The following is an 18053-nucleotide window of genomic DNA, read 5'->3' on the forward strand; positions in this document are numbered from 1 at the left end:
TAGCTGTTTTCATCCGCCACTTTGTCAGCCAAGAGCCAGACCAGCTGTCCTGGCGGATGAGACCCGTAGCCAAGCCAACTTACAGTTCTGCCTTTTCAAACCCTTGATGAAGACGTGCAGCTCTGGGCTCTTGGCCAGGCTGTGCTCACCTCCAACGGCCAGCTTTGGGGCAAGAGAATTCCAAAATAAAACTACGTGAGCGCTCAGACAGAGGCGCTGGCAGCGCCGGGGCGTCCCGCAGGCTCCCAGCGGGTGGATTCAGCCCGCAGCCTTGCTGACCTCCCGGTGCAAGGTGCACAGCACGTGTTCCCTCTGCATGACGCTGCGTATTTATTCACAGCTCTGCGAGATCGGCTGCGGTGCATTTTCATTCTGTGTATTGTTCTCTGGGGCTGGTGATGCCATTGCATTGTGCTGAGTTTTTACGAGGCAGAGCGGCACTGCTGATGTGACTCCCAGGAGCCTGCTTTCTACTGGCCCGGGATAAAATTCAGTGGTTCATTCTCTGTCGGACACACGCACGTGCAGGGAGGCTGGCGCGCTGACAGCGATGGGGTCGGTGTAGCCGGGACACTGGAAAGCTATGCAGGATTCACCCAGCTCCCTGGTGATGGATGGCTACTCCAGCAATGTGCCAGCCTTCCTAACCAAGCTCTGGACGCTGGTGGAAGATCCTGAAACAAACCACCTCATCTGCTGGAGTACGGTACGTGCAGCCAATGCTGGGTTTCACTTCGAGTGCTATAAGGGGTGTCTTAGAACAGAAGCCTTTAAAAAATCCAGACTCTTTAGGAGAGAAAAGTTTTTCACCTTGCTTCAGTTCCCCAAAGTTTTCTGGAAAAGGTGCAAAGATATTAAAGGACTTCAGTGATGACTGGTTGATTTCACGAGCATCTCTTAGCAGCCTGTGCCATGGTAGCGGGCAGCAGGCTGCCATAAGGAGCCCTTGGACCACAAGCTGAAACACAAATGTGTCTCAGATTGGCACTTTAAATTGCCCAGTGTTTTGGAAGAACTTCACTCACCTTTTCAGCTAGTTCATGTGATGGCTGTGGTGATGTGTGTATTTGTCTGTACCGCTTCTCTAGTGATAGATTGCTTTGGTTTGGCTTCTTATTTGTCTTAGCTCTTATTTATCTTATCTTTAGCTTTAATTTACTTAAGTGCAATCAGTGGATAAAAATGATTAATCTGTCCCTCTCATAAAGTGTTTTGAAACTGCATTGTGCTTTTGACCTGAGTAAGGCTTGCTGCAAATGGTGCTGTGATTTGTCTCCAGCGGGGAGCTATCAGATCAGTTGTGTGCATCAGCATGGCCTCTGCAAAAAGGCATCTGTTACAAAAGCAAATTTAAAGGGGGGGGAGAAAAGCCTGAAGCAGTATTTTTGCCATGTGTTTGTGTCCAGTGCAGCTTTCATTCAAAACCTGAGATGGAATTTAAGTTGTGTTGTTATTCAGGGCTTTCTGAAGTTGGCAGTACATGGCCACTTGGAACCACTGTGTTTTAAATAAGGACTTTTGAACTAAATATTAGTATGTATAAGCAGTCCCCTCTGTGTTACATGTGCAGTATTCCTGATGTCGGTTTCAGGTCAGCTGTTATTTTGGACCTTCCATCACGTGCTCTGCTTTCCTGCAGCCAGACAGCAGTCTTCTTGGGTAAGGCTTCTAGATCAGAGAAGCATAGAATCAATTTAAAGTTGGAAAAGATCTCTAAGATCATCTGCAGTTGTCTGAGATTCCCACGTTGCATCCTTTTCCTTGTCAGTGCTGTTAGAGCTGAGAGGCTGCGAGCTTTGCTAAGATTTCTGCATGTAATCAGGGCTGTTGATAAATAGGACCCGTATGGACAGAATAAACTGTCACATAGCAGAGGGTCTCTGCCCTGTGGGTCTGTCAGAACCAGTTGGGACAACCATCTGCCAAGACTGATGGGCAGATTGTTAGTGAATCTCCTGAGCACTCGAGTTTTGTTTCTGCTCTGTGCGGCAACGATCAGTGAGAAGGACCCTGGTCAGAGGGCACTGTTGAGGCAAGAAGCAAGGTTGTGTATTGTGAGCATGCAGGGTTAATTGCTAGAGCAGGCAGAAGGGCTTGAACACAGCGGGAATTGGCACCATGTGCCAGTGGGGTGTGTGGTGGGTGGTGGGTGCATGGTGAGACCAAGTGAGAATGCATTGCCAGTTCTTCTGTCCCTTAAGAAGGTGATGTGGATTTGTGTTTGCAGAACACTTCAGGGCAGCTGCAGCGCAGTGTGTCCGCCAGGCAGGAGGCCAGCAAGGGAAGGCACATGGGCTGCAGTCTCAAATCCTAGTGATGCATCCTCAGAAGCAGCACTTTTATCAAGTTAAAATGCATGTTGCTAGCCTGAGCTGTTAAAGCATAACTGCTAAAACCTTATGCCATATTCAGCCACATTTGTGGCTGCCCTTGTGACTGTGTGCTTTCAAAAATAACCCAGAGAAGGCGTGTAGAGCATCTGCATCAGAGCGGTACCCCCAAGGATTTCACGCTTTGCTGTGTTCTTGTGCCATGTCTCCAGGCACTGCTCCCTCCAGGGCTGCTGTGCTCTGGAGCAGATGGTTCACAGACAGACCTGTGTCAGCACCTCCGTTGACTGTAATGGTAATTTCCACTTTCCAAGACCTTCTCTGGACACCAGAGTGTTTCTGTGAGGTGCACACAAGAAAGGGCAGCAATTCTGAGCTATGAGCACTTGGGATGTAAAAGATTTTTTCTCACACCTGAGGATCTGAAAAAGCAGTCAAAAAGGATCAAAAATGCGTCTGTGCCAGAACTGAAAGGGGAACATCATTCACTGAAAGTTGTTGTCACTCTTTGCAGCTTCAAGGTGACAGAGAAGAACTCGTCCTGCTGTAGGACCCAAGGGAACCACCTCCTCCTGGCCTCCTCCTGCAGTCTTCTGACTGCCTCTGTCCTTATTGCCTTTGCAGAATGGCACCAGCTTCCATGTGTTTGACCAAGGACGTTTTGCCAAAGAGGTGCTGCCCAAGTATTTCAAACACAACAACATGGCCAGTTTCGTCCGGCAGCTGAACATGTGTAAGTTCAACCCACGTGGGTCTCATGGGATATGGGGAGAGCGAGAGAAAGCAAGGCTGGGATGGGAAGCGTGGAAGGGAATTGTAGATAGAGATGTTGGGAGCCCACGTATACACGTCACTGTGACATCATTGATTTTGCCAAAGAGGACATTCCTCTTAGACCCCAGGAAAGTGAAATTCTTGTGTAGAAGATCTATAGATTCTTCCATAGATGCTAGCATGATATTTCTGTTAGATAAGCTGTGGCTAAGAAATTTCAGCTACCAGGTCCTCCGCTTTCCTTGATTGGTTTAATTGCCATATGGGGATTTTTCTGGCAGCTCAGTACCTTGAAAGCTCCCTCAGAAACAGCTTCCTTTGAGCGTAGTGTGCCCCCAGCTTGTCTGTTTTCACAGTCATATTGCTCAGCTAAGGTCGGACAGCATTTCACCCAGCAAGCCATGCTAACTGGACACATTCACCGCTCAGCAGAGGTTTGCACGTAGCTGTTAGCGACACCTAGACCATGTTTGTATGAAATATGCATCTTCTCCGATAGTTTTCTGAAGTGCTACTTTCTTTCAGTCACTACTCCGTAAGTTCCTCAGTAAAGTTTTCCCTTTGCAATTTAAGCATACTGTGAATACGATGCCAGTCTTGAGGGGGGGTAGTGTGATGTAGAAACCCTTGCAGAACTTCAAAGAGGTATCCAACGTAGATTTCCCTCACTTCTGGTGGAGGCTGGGAGGAGAGCATGGGCCCACTGACTCTTCACCCCCACCCTTTCCATGCAGATGGCTTCAGAAAGGTGGTGAATATTGAGCAGGGGGGGCTGGTCAAGCCCGAGCGGGACGACACTGAGTTTCAGCACCTCTGCTTCCTGCAGGGCCACGAGCACCTCCTGGAGCACATCAAGAGGAAGGTGAGGGGCACTGGGCTGGGGGCTCTGTGATTGAGACGTGTTCGTTGTGTGCATTCTGCCACAGCTGCTTTCCTCTCTTGACAGTTCTCCAAAGGCAGATTTGTTTTTTTCTGAAACGCAGCCTGGCATGCTGTGGGCTGCTTGGCGTAACTCAAACTTCACCTTGCAGTGTGGTTTCCAGCCTGGGTTGTACATTCAGCTGTGACAAGGGTCCTGTGAGCACAGGGCTTGGCTGTCACCAGCTGTTGGTTTGTTTTGCTCTGTTGCCCAGTGCCACAGATCTCTGTGCTGTGCAGCCAGGCTTGCTTCTGACCATTCTGGCATTTTGAACATCATCTTTTTCTAGATCAGTATGACACATCTCTTCCTGGATCCCCAGCACTCCCCTCCTGTTGCTTTAGAGGCAATAACCTATTCCTGCCACTTGTCTATTGTTTTCTAGCTTGTTCTTAGCCTCCAAGAAGGGCTAATTGACTTCAAGAAAGTAACCTATTGACTTCAGAAAGCAACTACAACAAAAACATCCTAGAAATCAAAGTGTAATATGTCAGTTGAAAACAGTTACAGTTACACAAAATTGAAACAATTAATCAAATGACCTAGTTCAGCGTGTTCCTGTTCCTCAAAGTGCCTTTTTTTCCAAGTTGATTTGAAATGCATGCCTAGTGGACAATATCCTACAATATCCTACTGCCAACTGCCCTCTGTATGGAAGCACTTTTCCTGCTCTTTGCTGCATTTTATCTCACTGGCCCTTGCAGTAATACCCAGACTCTTGTGAACACATTGCCTCCCTGTGTATGCCAGCATACCAGTCTGGCTCTGGGAGTCCTGCCCCTGAGCCACAGCCATTGCTCTGTCTGTCCACAGCCCTTCTGGTGCTGGTGAAGCCCACTTCTACCTTTTTCTTCCTTAGGTGTCAGTAGTAAAAAGCGAGGAGACCAAGATGCGTCAGGAGGACCTCAGCAGGTTGCTGTATGAGGTACAGATCCTGAGAAGTCAGCAGGAGAACATGGAGTGCCAAATGCAGGACATGAAGCAGTGAGTTGAACCCTACTTGGGCTGCTTCTTTGCAGGCATTTGCTTCTTGAGAAATGGTCTTGGGGAATGCTTGAAAGGAGGAGCCTAGCACAGCTGCCTCCAGGGGAGCACATACTGAGCTAAAAATCTTCTCTTTGCTTAAATACCCTAACTTTGAAGAAATGAGTTGGTGTTATTTATGTATCTTGTTAGCAGTAAGTACGAACAGAGCAAATGCTGATGCAGGAGTGTTACCTTCAGAGTGCTGCACGAGGACCTGCTGCATCTGAACAGCTGACCTCTGGTTTGGTTGGAGGGATTGGATCTGCTGAGATGATAATTTGTGGATTTCTGTGCAGAGCTCCCAGTGAGCTACAGCACACAACCTAATCGTTAGCCTCTCTGTCTTCTGTGACAGGTAGACATTATCTCTTCATCCATATTTTCCCTTCACAGATGAGATAAGCACAGAGGAAGCCACACAGGAAGGAAGAGTCTTGGAGACTGACACAACTGTGTTTCCTCCAGATAGAAGTGAAGGCAGAGAGAGATATGTGACACAGTGTCAAACCTAGGAGGGTCTTTGGCAGAAATACAGTGGTACCACATCCAACTATTTAAAGTCAGAAATCTATCATTGTTATCCTCCACATCCAGTACATATTACCAGCCAAAAGAATGTAAGGACACAAAAGCAGCTGAAGCATTTACATCTCTGGGCCCCTCTCTTTGCTGTGTGGGAGCAAGAAAGGTGTATGCTGCACCTCTTCCATGTGATCGCCTGACCTCCCAGCCACCTGAATGCGATAGCTCAGCCTTTAATCCTTTCTCAATTTATAATGCTTCCCACACTTAGCATGTGTGTGAAATCACGCTATGAAATCCAGGTACAGTAGAAAATAAAAGAAGTTTTTCTCTAGGCTTGTTTCTTACTTAATTTTAAGGAATTCTGCTATATAAGCTACTATATAGGGGTAGCTGCTTTGCTATTTCAAGCCACAGACCTTATCTTCCCAGCTATAGCATCAGTCCACATTAGGAAGACTATTACCACCCAAAGGATGTATAACGAAAGTATTTATAAATTGTATCTATATGATAGGTTTTGCTGGCCTGACAGTTTTTCTTGTATTTATACACTTGAGATAAATTTGCTGGTGAAGCCATTTGTAGCACAGAACTGGCAGGGATTCAGAGTTCGGCCCAAAAATTTCACAAAGGAACCCAAAAAACATGCCCTCCTACTATCCTCCCATACATGTGGTGGCTTCTCTTTACTTACTTCTCCTCCAAATTTTGGTCTGTAGTTCTAAAATTGAGGAAAAACAAGGAAAAGAATCGTGGCTGTGGCTGAGACATCTGCAAGTACCCGAATCTGCAGTGACCCAAAGTGAGACTTTGCTGAGCTGAGTGCTGTGCAGCGTGGCAGCACCGTGGACTGTTGGGATGTTTCTGTTTTACTTTCAGGCAGAACGAAGTCCTTTGGAGGGAGGTTGTTTCTCTGCGGCAGAACCACTCTCAGCAACAGAAGGTGATCAACAAGGTAGTGATCATACAAACCACAACTCACGTGGACTGCACAGTGCGTGTCCTCCTCTGATTTTTCTTGTCCCATCATCTTCTCCACACTGATATCACAGTGTCTGTGTTTTGCTATCTTTCTAATAGCATGATGTTCCTACGTGTCCCGTGGGCAATGGTCACCAACAATGCATGGAGCAACTTTTGCTCTATGATTTTCATTTCACTGCCAGACCATGCTGTGATGTTAGAAGTCACTATTCCATTCAAGTCTTGAGCAGGAGAGCACAGCCCTCACTGCCTGCCCTGTGTGATACCGTCTTTGTTCTGGTGGTCTTGGCACTGACTGCTCTATGCAATACCATCCTTGTTCTGCTAGTCTCGATGCCTTCAGACTTCCCAAGCCTTTCCCCATGCTGCTAGCACTGCAGCAGCAGAACTGGCTAGCCCTTTCCTCAGTGGCCACCTTCAATATTTTGACAATTTAGAGGAGCTATCTCCCTTAAACGCTAGTGTGATCTGCTCTCCAGTGGTTCCAATACGGTGCTGACGTGACTGTGCATGTCACGTTTCTCAGTGCCCCCAGAGCCACATTCTGACCCTCACGTGGCATCAGTCATAAGACTAAATGGAAATGCACGAGGCCGTCCAGCCTTCCTCCAGCTCTGAGGCCAGACCAGCCACTCTGCTTGTTGTAGAGGCATTTATGCAACTCTGTTTTGTTACATTTAGGAGTGAGTAAGAGGCAGCTGTGGTATATCATAATAATGCTCTCTTTGTTAGGAGGTCAAAGCAGAGCTTTAGCTTGAGCTGACCTGGGAAAACGTTGCTAAGTGATTCCTCTCCAAAGCCATCCTGCATCGTACTTGTTGTCAGTTCTATCAGCACTGAACTTCACAGGGCTGAAACACTCAACCAAAAGGGCAGAGACCTCCCTCCAGGGTCCAGGATGTCCTATGGGAGGTTTCTTCTTTCCCTTGCAAAGACCTTATTAGATTTCATGGGGGGCTTTGAAGGAGCCAAGTCTCACTCCAGGCTTAGGAATCGCACAGTCATGAAGGTTGGAAAAGACCTCTAAGATCATCTAGTCCAACCGTCCACCTAGCAGCAGTATTGTCCCCTGCCCATGTTCCTCACTGCCGTATCTCCATGGTTCTTGACCACCTCTGCGGATGATGACTCCCCCCAAACCTGGGCAGCCTGATCCATTGTTTGCTTGCGTACCTCCACATGCACGGTGCCCTACTGGATCGGGCTCCATGAGTTCTGCATGCATTGGCATGAGAGCTCTGAGCACATGCAACCTGCTGCCTTCGTGCACAGTGGATTAACGTCCCAGAGTCCTGTTTCAGGCTTCCTCCTGCAATTTGGCTCCCATATTTCATGACTGCTCCTGGATTTGGAGTGGTGTCAGGAGGGAGGGATGTGTGAGGTGGGAGTGAGGAGTGCTGAATCACTGCTGATTAACACCGGACTGTGATCTCTCCTGACAGCTGATTCAGTTTCTGTTTGGCCAACTCCAATCAAGCCCTGGCAGCGCTGGGATAAAGAGGAAGCTGTAAGTACCCTGGTGTGGGGCGTGCACATAATGCTGCCCCCTCGCTAAAAGCACAAGCTCAGCTCGTGCAGGCGGGTGGTCACTGGACCGGGCACCATGGTGATGGGGAATGAATGGGCTGAACTGCCGAGTCAGACCTGCTGACATGCCCCATTCAGCGGCCTGTAGAGAAGCACTGTGTCAGCTTATGACCTCTGTTTGCGAAAGATGGGAACAGTCACCAGTGGAAGAAGAAAGGGCAGGGCCTCCATGCTGGTTGTATGGGCAACCAATTTCCCACTGGAAATGGAAGCAGGGCTGGGCAGTTGTCATAGACCTCTGCTGTGAAAAAGAAGCAAACCATTAGTGAGACTGTTCTGAAAGGGGCAGAAGAGCACAGGATGATTGGCACAGCAAATGTGTTGGCCTAGCACTGATACAAGCCGGCTGCAGTTTGCACAGCACTGTGCTTCTGCTTCCTTGGAAACACTAAGGTCTGTCTCCAAGGCGCCCCAGTGCAATGTATGTGCTGGTAGCACTGTGAATACCTGTGCATAAGGCTGCAGAGCAGAAGTCCAGAATGGAAAAATGTATAATGTTGCTGAGGCATAAGGCTTTCCTCACTGCAAGTTACAGAAATCTCTTAAGCTTGTAAATCATTTCAAAATTATTTGTGCAGACAGGAGTCTGGGGACTCTGCGGGGGGGGTATCCTAAACTTCAGGTTTGCATTCTCTGCAGCCAGCTCTGACTGTAGGGACAGGTATTGCTATCATTTCTTCCTTATGTGGGAAAGAAGTTGTGCTCTGTACATTTCACTCTCCTCTTTCAAGTAAGATCTGTAAGTCCCAGACCTTTTTTTCTCTGCATGGCTGCTAAAGGCCCTTTTTAATGGTGATATCCTCTGCTCCCCTTCCTGCTCTGTAGCACTGAACAGAGGCATACATTACAGCTGAGGAAATAAAGAGCAGCCAGGAAACCAACCCTTGGCTGAAGGCTGTTGCTTGTATGAGCAGCCAGGGACTGGCTTGGTTGGTACATACTGGGACAACAAACCTCTTGTTTCTCTTCCAGGCCTCTGATGCTTGACAGTGGGTTATCAGCTCCACAGGTGTCCAAGTTCAGCCGGCATTTGTCTGCAGACGCCCTCCATGATGCCTATTTCATACAGTCGGTGGGTGTACTTCGGGGGGTTTCTTTGGCCATGCAGGGAGGAATGTCTGAAGCAATAGTATGGTTTGCTAGAGTAAGAGCTTGGCAAGAGTGTGGCAGTGAAGAAGAGAAGAGGTTTACAAAACAGAGTGGCATTCTTTAGGTCCTTGCTTGGGCAGGAGTTCTGGAAGATGGAGCTGGACAAAACCAGCAAGCTGCCTTTCCCCTTCTTGAGCCCATGGAGAACCAGCTGACTTACTTCTGCTCTTTACTGCCTCAGCAAGAGAAATCTGTTTTCCTTTTGCTTTCCCCTTAGCCATCGACAGAACCCACCTCCTGTCTGCACAGCCCTGCGATGGCTGCAGGACCCATCATATCTGACGTTACTGAAGCATCACCATCCAGCGTAATAAATATGCAATCCCCTCCTGATAATGACAGGTAAACGTATTTGTGTGTAAAACCAAAGAGAATGGGGCATACCGGGGCTTGTTGAGAAAGTTTCCTCTTAGCTTTGACAAGGAAGCAACCGAATCAAGCTGTACATCTTTCTGCTAATGAGAACAGAAGGGTTGCATCATGACTTCCGATGTTTGACATCTTTTCTGAGAAGAAGTCACAGCGACTTAGGAATTGAATGCAGGGGCATTTTAGTGCTTATCTCTTCCTGCCACAGACGTGCAGTGTATTTGGGGCTGGTATCAGAACAGCTACACAACGATGTCAGTGGAAACTATGCAGATTGGTGACTCGTGGAAACAGTTTCTCAGGCTTATAGGCAAGAAACTGATCCTAGGAACTGCCTGTAAATCCACCCAATAACTGAGAACATCACCATTAAAGTAGCTAGAAGCATTTAACCAGCTCCAGGTAAAAAACTGTGTGCTGAAAGGCCTTTCTGAAGCAGAAGGATCTCAGCTAATTTCTGAGTGCCATCTGGCGGCCTCTGATCCGCGCTGTGTCTGTGCAGCTCCTCAGGAGTGTGATGCTGCTGCAGCAGCAATGTGAGCTTCCATCACAAGAAGAAAAGGTGATCTAAAAACAAATGCAGGGGAAGGCTGTGTAGTGTCATATACCATCCCATAGGTGGGACCTTGTTCTTGCACTGTCTCGCAGTGGAGCTGGTGGGATGTAAAATAATACAGTCTGGTGCTGCTTCACATCCCCTGTGCCTGTTGGTCCGTGTGCCATGGGCTGCAGCTGCGCAGCTTCCCAGGGAGCTGGATAGTTTTCTGCCAGTGGCACAGAATAAGTTTTGATGTGGGAGGTTGTAATGTTTGAGCCTCCAGTGTCATATGTGTGGTACGAATAGCATGGAGCGTCCCCACTGCAAAAAAAACAAACCTCTGCTTCCAAACAGGTAATCGTCTGACTGGGGCTGTCTGACCCCAATAGCTTCTGCTCCAAATCCTGACTGGCCACCTGTGTCACTGAGATTTCTGGGTAGCTCACTGGTCCAATGCTGGTTCCAGATGGGGAGGTCTCACAGATCCCATTGCTGTTTTCAGGGTGGAGACTTCCCCTTATCTGTAATCCCTCTCTAGCTAGTGCCTGCTTGCCTGTATCGAGTCCAATACTCATCTGAAGAGTGATGAATCTACTGGGATAAATTCATTATAACCACGACTGATGCAGTGACTGAAGACATTCCAACTGAGCATGTTTCTGATCATAGAATCACAAAATCATAGAATCAGCAAGGCTGGAAAAAACCTTCAAGATCATCCAGTCCAACCTTCCACCTCCCAGCAATATTTCTCACTAAACCATATCCCTCAGTACAACATCTCAACATTTCTTGAACACCTCCAGGAACGGTGACTCCATCACCACCCTGGGCAGCTCATTCCAGCCTCTTTACAGCCCTTCTGTGTAGAAGGACCCTTTACTGTATAGCACTTCACAGATATTAGCAGCTCCTGCTGCCCTTCCCAGTGACCTGGAGCAGTGTGTGTGGAGCTAAGTGTTGTCTCTGCCGCAGGGAGAAGTGCCTCATGCTGATCAAGGAGGAGCCAGCCAGCCCCGGGGTGAAGGCCACCACTGAGCCCGACGTCCCGCTGTCTGGCTGCCGGGCCTGCCCCGAGCCCCCTGTGCTTCCAGTTGCCATGGTGCAGTCTGTCCTTGAGGGCAAAGGGAGCTGTGGGGTGGCCCCCCCAGGAACCTCACAGCCCCCTGAGAGGAGAGGAAGGAGGGCACTGCTGGACAGGTGAGGAGAGCTGTAGCCCCGTGTGTTTCACAGATCTTCCCATTATTGGGGGAAAGGGAGGCTGACTTTAATCATCCTGTGCAGCTGGTGAGCTCTGTCCTGCATCCAGGAGAGTTCTCTCACTTGCTGGCTGTCAAGTGCCTGTCCCCTTCATGCTCTGTTGGGGTATATTTCTGAGATTAATGCTGAAATCATATGAATTTAGGGTGACAGTGGGCTCTTGGACCTCTGAGATCCCCAAGTCCAACACCAGCCAACTCCTACCAAGCCCATTAGCCATGTCCCATGGCTCCATTCAGCTGGCTGCCAGCTCACACCCCCAGATCCTTTCCCTCTGTGCAGCTTTCCAGCTGCTCTGCCCCCAGCCTGTAGCAACGCATGGGGATGTTGTATCCAAAATGCAGAACCCACCACTTGGTCTTGTTGAACCTCATCCAGTTGGCTCAACCAATTCAGATGATTTGATGTCATCTGCAAACCTACCAAGGGTGCACTCCATCCCTTTGTCCAGTTCATCAATAAAGATATTGAACAGGGCCAGCCCCAGCACCGACCCCTGGGGAACACTACTCATGACTGATTGCTGGCTGTATTGAACTCCATTCAAAGATATGAAGGTTGCTTAGCTCTGCTTTGTATCCATGCAAGCCTTATCTATGGCAATGTTTTCCCTCATCTTTCCTCAGAACAGATATTTCAGACCCACTGGAGGGCCCCGACTGGAGCCTGGAGGGGCTGCAGCTGCTGCTGAGGAGCCAGCAGTACGGCCTGGAGTCTGCAGGCCTCCTGGATGTGAGTGCAGCCCTGGGCAGTAGGGAGGGCCCTGGTGGGGCTGTGGGATGGGTGGGCTGTGGTGCTTGTTCTCAAGTCGCCCTCTGCCACTGGCTCTGCTCGTTTCTGTTTCCTCATCTTGTTAGGAGGTGTTTTCCTGTTACTGACACACTTTCCTCTGTCGGTGCAACTGAGTGAGAATGAATCATAGAACTGTACCCCAGATCACAGCTCCTTTTCCCACTTGTTCAGTTTCTGCAAAATTGATGTGAGTTCCATCGTGGTGTGTTTTTCCAAACAGGTCTTCAATCCCAACTTACCAATGAGTGAGTGCAATTTGTCTGAAATGGAAGCCGGTCTGTCCCCGGTAAGAGATGGGTTTCTGAGATAACACCAATGTAAACATGCAGCAGAATTTCCTGTAAGCAGAGCTCGGACCTAGCTAAGGAAATGCTATGTTGTAGCCAGAACAGAGAGTGTGGTAATGCACACACATGGAAGAAATGAGGAGAAATCCAGTTTGGTGTTATTTGTTGGGAAATGATGTTGACGCACAAGTTCCTTAAGTGAATATGGTGATTAAGTAAAAAGTGAAGGAGATGTGAGGTTCCCAACTATTTTTCTGCCCTCCATGACCAGAGGTGGATTCTCCCTGCCAGTCAGGTGGAATAAAGATTGTTTCTGCCATGTCTACTGACATGCAAAGTGCGATCTCTTTCTAATGAAGTGCCAGAAGTCTCTAAACCTCCTTCATGATATCACTTGCCTTTGTAGGTTTAGGTTTATTAATTGAGAATTTAGTAGGTAATCCCATTTCCTGAGGGCATCTGCAGGGTCAGGTAGTATTTGCAAGTCCTGCAGCAAGGGGAGGTCTCTTAAAATGGATTGCTGGGAGGAAGCCGCAGTACTCAGTGCTTCACTCCTCACGTCCACTGAATTTTGCAGCACCTAAGGATGCAGCTCACTCTCATCCTTCTGAGTCCTGCAGAAAACTATGAGCATACCAAAACTGTGAGTAATGTCTGCAGCACGTTGCACCTAGAAGCATAGTACTGGACAGCTGAAAGTTGGTTTTATGTAAAGATAACCACGAATGAACAAATGGAAAGAAAAACACTTTCTGTGTTTGTTGCTTGCTGTAGAGGATGGTGGGTTTGCTTGGTGCAGCCACAGCAGCTCTAGCCTGGCCTGCTCATGTGATGAGAGCTTCAGTGCGAGTGGGGGATTGCATCTCTATCAGCAGTTGAGTTTGGAAGCAGGGTGGGGAACAGAGCACACATTGCTGGCGGATGGTACACAGCATCAGTAAGCACTGATTCTCAGAAGCGGCCTGATTCTAATGAGCTGCCCTGTCTCTGTATAACTGTACATCGTAGTTTGTATTTTTGCATCAAGATGCAGCGGCTCACAGTGGATATGGAAAAGAATGCAACTGAGCTGAACTCAAAAGTGTTCAACCCATCGTTCAGCAATGCCTGCCCAGGTAGGAGCACTGGCAGCTCTTGCAGACTTGGGGATGGGGTTGTAATGATGCAGAGCCCAGCACTAGTCATTTGCCACCCAGAGGGTCGTTTCACTTTCATGATTGCTATCAACAATAACTACTGAGTTATTACAGAGAAGAGGCAAAAATATGGGAAATAAACTGAGATTAAATGTAACCAAATGACCTCTGTTCCTGGTTGGGTCCACATCAAATCTGCATTAATTCTGTTTTCTCTGCCTGTTCCTTACCAGCTAGGAGCAATGCGGCAATCTAAGTGAGCTGTCGGGGTGAAAAGAGCTACATGGGCCCCGTGTTTCCTCTGGCTTCTGTTCCAGGGCTCCCATAGCTGACAGCAGCATCTCTCTTTTCCACCAGACTTTTTTTTTACCACTCCTCAAGAGGAATGTTCAGCTGAACATCCAGCCCCCCTTAGCGATTCTGAAAAAGTGTCATTGACTTTTGGTATGAATCCAGAAATGTTTTCTTGGCCATGGAATAGTGATATACTATGATTTTCATGTGTATTTGTTCTGGGCTAGATCTGAAAAAAGGTTCTGTTAGCTTTGTTCAGGTGCCATTGCCACCTGATCCCAATCTGCAGGGTTTTGATGTGTAGTTCATGGACTTCCAGCCTCCACCTTCAGTTCAGCTTGTAAGTTCAGCTTGTAAGCCTCCACCTTCATCTTACATGAACAACGAAGGTATTAATGCCCAGAAACACTGGAGAGAATTATTCAGCAGGCTGGGGCTGAACAACACAAGGGGTGCATCTCCTGTCTGCGAAGCCTTTCTTGTCCACACGGGGTGCGATGCTGGAATAACAAGGCAATTGCTGGAGGTCTCCTATTGCAAAAGCAAGGAAAGCAGACAGTTCCAGATTGAAAGAGTCTCTTACTCACCTCTCAATGTCTCCCGTAAGGCATCTCAGTATTCAGGCAGGACCCACCTAGGCCACCTGGAAAGAATTCCACAGATTTTAATGGTCTTTTGACTGAACCCCTCGACTCACATGTTTCCGAGCACTTTCTGCCTTGATCAAGGTCCTTCCCCTCCTTGTGCAGCAGGAATTTGCCCCTTTTCAATGCTACTTTCATAAATGCTGTAATGTGCCTTCCAGGGACTGAGTTTTCTGTTGTCTGTTTGCATTTCTAGGGAAAGACGTCCTCCTTGAAAGCTCCCAGCAATTCCTCACTGACCGGCAGTCAGTCTTTGGAAACGACATCATCAGCTTACATGAAAGTTCATCACTGTATATTCCATCTGAAAACATGGCTTCCTATCTGTCCTCCGGGGGTGTCCGAGGGGATATCCCCTTAAACCTGAGCTCTTCGACTGATAACAACCAGTGATGTCACTTCCAAGGCATCATCTCCCTCCCACACACCCAAGCATCCACAGGTTTGAATGTAAAAAAACAAAAGCAACTCAGAAACCTACAAGGGAGTTGTCGTGCCCCTTCTTTTTGAGTAGATTGGAAAGGTCAGTAGCTGTTGCACTGCACGCCCTGTCCCTGGCTCTCAGTGTTTCATAGGCTCAGTGGCTCTCAGGATCATAGTCTTAGAACAAAATGCTGCTTCTGGTGCTTGTTCCTACGTGGAGCAGGAATGTGGTGGGAGCTGTTTTTCTTCAAAATGCTTTTACAGGTGTCAAACTTTTTAAGAAAATTGAAGTGAAAAGTAGCTTGGAAGTTCATCAGGGACCTCACAGAACAAAGCAATCCCAAGTGGTGTCTGCTGCAACAAACTGTGGGATGTTAATAGGGCAGCGCAGGTCAGCAAAGAGATGCATGACCCTTCTGAATGCCATTGTTTCAATACAAGATTAGTTTTAAGTGCCAGACAAATGCTCTAGAAATACTCTTTTATTATCTATTCTCTGTTTTTGATGGGATGTGTTTGTGCCTCTCCCCTGTCTTCCCAGAGTAAGCAGGAACATGAAACTCCCTCAGGGTGTGCTGAAGATAGTTTCCTGAGTGATCCCTCCAAGGAGGTGCTTTTGGCTCCAAGGGGAGCTGCAGGCATCATACACCCCACAACATCCCATCCTGAGTTGAAAGGGTTGTTGGTTATTTTTTCCCCAGTTTATCTTCTGCAATGTAGAGGCAGGGCACCCCATGCTTTAATTCTTGTAATAAAGGATGGAGTCTTCTGCACCCACAGTTTTTTATTTCCAAAGAGGACTGGTTTATTCTTGGTTTTTGTGCTGGAGAAATATTTCGTGTCCAGTCCAGTGGTGTTTCTCCTCGGCCTTGACCTTCTCTGTAACCCCTGGAGATGTGCCTGTAGGTTTGTTGATGTATGAAATCTCATGAACTGGTTTAATTGATTTGAGCCCCTTTTTAGAAGGGCTCTCAGCTTCAGGTACTTCCTCAGTGTCCAACAGACGCAGAAGAGTTACTCCACCGTGTCCCAGACTTTTCTTCTGCATTTTGTGCATCTGAAACCAGCTTCTACAGGCCCATTTAATCTTCCTCTTTCATGTGGTTTCTGACAACTGAGTTTCTCAACAAAGCAGAGCTTTGTTTTTTATTCTGTAGTTCTAATGAGAATGTATTATTTATCACAGTATCCTCTAATTGAGTTGTTTTTCCTTAAGAAAGCTACCCAAAAGCAGTGGGACAGACACAGGAAATTCACCTAACTCAGGCCTTCCAAGGGCTCAGGCAGGGATGTGTAAGCCACGCCAACTCCATTGGAAGAACTGCTCTGCAAACTTTCACTACCGTGTTGATTCTTGGTACTAAATCGTATTCCTGAGCGTCTAGAATGGCCAAGCAGCATCCACCTAAACATATGGTTGATCAGATGAACGTAGGCTCAAAATGTCCTAAATAAGATGTGCGTATTTTAAATGGACTTTCCTGTCACAGCTCTTTGCTCCATCCATTTATCACCGTGTGAGCAGATGGGAACAATTCAGACGCTCATTTTTGCCAGCTGGCTGCTATGAGGGGCGATCATCACCCTGGAGGCACTCTTGGCAGCGTGATGTTGTGAGAACTTTTGAATTAATTCCATCCACTGTTTGTCTGTTCAGGACTAAGGGAAAAACCTGGCAGCCCCCACTGGCCTGGTATTTAGATGGTGTTCTTGAGAATAGCGTGAACAGTGTTTCTTTTTTGGCAGATTTGTGCTCAGAGAGTTCATCTAGATCAGGCCCACTTGGCTCTGTACTTTGTCACTTGAACCAGAGGAGATCTGTTGTGCTGCAGTCCGGTTGCTTCCTTTCTCATGGGAAGCTGTGTGCTGTCTCTCCTCACCTGACAGGGTATGTTATCCTCATTCAGGATTTATGTCTTTCTTTGAACCTTCAGATGCTCAATTCCTTCATGTTAGCACTGAATGTATACGGGTTCAGTAAGGTGTCTAAGCACGTGCATAACTTCAAACTTCTGAGCAGCTTTCATTTATTTTTATGAAGTCTGTCACATGCCTAAAGTTGGACACGTGCTTGGATGCCTTACTGCAGTGTCCATTTGTGGTTGAAACACAAACCACCTCAGGAGAACTACTTGCAAGGAGGGGCAGCCCGAGCTGCGAGGGGCCTGGCCTCACCTTACACTGCAGCACTTCTCTGCAGTACACAGACTGCAAGCACTGTGAGCAGCTGCTCCTGAGTGGTTCCTGGGATTTTCTTTAGGCTTTTTGCTCTACTGTCAACATGAGCTTGGATCCTGATGGAGAGAGGGTAACGTCCAGGAAAGCGTTGAGAGCCACTCCTGAAGAAGCAGGCTGCCGTTCCTTGGCTTTTTACATTGTTAATTTACTTGAAGATGACGTGCTGAGACTGCGCGTGTTTGGTGGGTTTTTTTGCACTATGCTGCACATTTGTAAAGTTTTACAGAAAACAATAATTAAATATGCTTCTTTTTTTCTCATTTAGTCTCATGCTGGCATTTACTCACATTTTCCCCCTTTCTCCTTACTCATCTTCCCCTTCCCATCAGAGGGGACTGGTAAGTGACGATAACATTCTGAAATTTAACATTCACTTGTGAGATGATGCACTGGCTGACCCACTGATGGACTGTGATCATCTGTGTTAAAACTGATATTCAGCTTTGTGAAGAGAAGACTCCTGTAAGGCTGCTCTAAGTCAGGCCTGCTCTCCGCAGGCACTTGCTCACCCCTCGCTCCTCCTGAAGACCAAGGATTTTCACAGTGTGTCTTTACTGGTGACAAGTGGAAAACGGCCGAAGTTAAAGTAACTGTGCCATCATCTTCCTTCAGGCTTTGGCCATGGTTGTGCTTTGTGGTTAGCAGCAGTATTCTCACCACCAGATGGCACCTAAACCTTAACTGCTAATTGCAAGTACAGCTTTTCAACAAAAGCGTAGTAACTTTTCCTTGAAGAGAGTATGCCTACAAGGTCTGTTCCATTCTATTTACTACAAAT

General features: G+C 47.6%; 1 protein-coding gene across 4 annotated transcripts; it reads left to right on the top strand.

Annotated features, from left to right (window-relative positions):
* Positions 1–101: 101 nt before the first annotated feature.
* HSF4 (heat shock transcription factor 4) lies at positions 102–17505 on the top strand. 4 transcript variants are annotated; one of them, XR_008207384.1, is made up of 14 exons: positions 102–706; positions 2955–3063; positions 3839–3966; positions 4883–5007; positions 6454–6529; positions 8001–8065; positions 9118–9217; positions 9512–9636; positions 11177–11401; positions 12088–12193; positions 12474–12539; positions 13568–13655; positions 14811–16925; positions 17298–17505. XR_008207384.1 is itself a non-coding variant. In XM_052685297.1 (13 exons), exons 1-13 carry the CDS (start codon positions 584–586, stop codon positions 15005–15007), a joined length of 1533 nt encoding a protein of 510 aa, XP_052541257.1. In that variant the 5' UTR covers positions 102–583; the 3' UTR covers positions 15008–17504. The 4 variants fall into 4 exon arrangements, 3 of the variants coding, with proteins under 3 accessions (XP_052541257.1, XP_052541259.1, XP_052541258.1); XM_052685297.1 differs by having other exon boundaries at positions 14811–17504; XM_052685299.1 differs by lacking the exons at positions 14811–16925; positions 17298–17505 and having other exon boundaries at positions 13549–13647.
* Positions 17506–18053: the final 548 nt, after the last annotated feature.

The sequence above is a fragment of the Tympanuchus pallidicinctus genome, unplaced genomic scaffold, assembly GCF_026119805.1.
Source record: "Tympanuchus pallidicinctus isolate F22 unplaced genomic scaffold, pur_lepc_1.0 scaffold22, whole genome shotgun sequence".
Taxonomy (NCBI): domain Eukaryota; kingdom Metazoa; phylum Chordata; class Aves; order Galliformes; family Phasianidae; genus Tympanuchus; species Tympanuchus pallidicinctus.

Coding starts and splice junctions, on each gene's coding strand:
- HSF4 (XM_052685297.1), top strand. CDS start 584: ATGCAGGATTCACCCAGCTCCCTGGTGATGGATGGCTACTCCAGCAAT. Junction 8,066..9,117: donor GCTGGGATAAAGAGGAAGCT/GTAAGTACCCTG, acceptor TTTCTCTTCCAG/GCCTCTGATGCTTGACAGTG. Junction 9,218..9,511: donor ATGCCTATTTCATACAGTCG/GTGGGTGTACTT, acceptor CTTTCCCCTTAG/CCATCGACAGAACCCACCTC.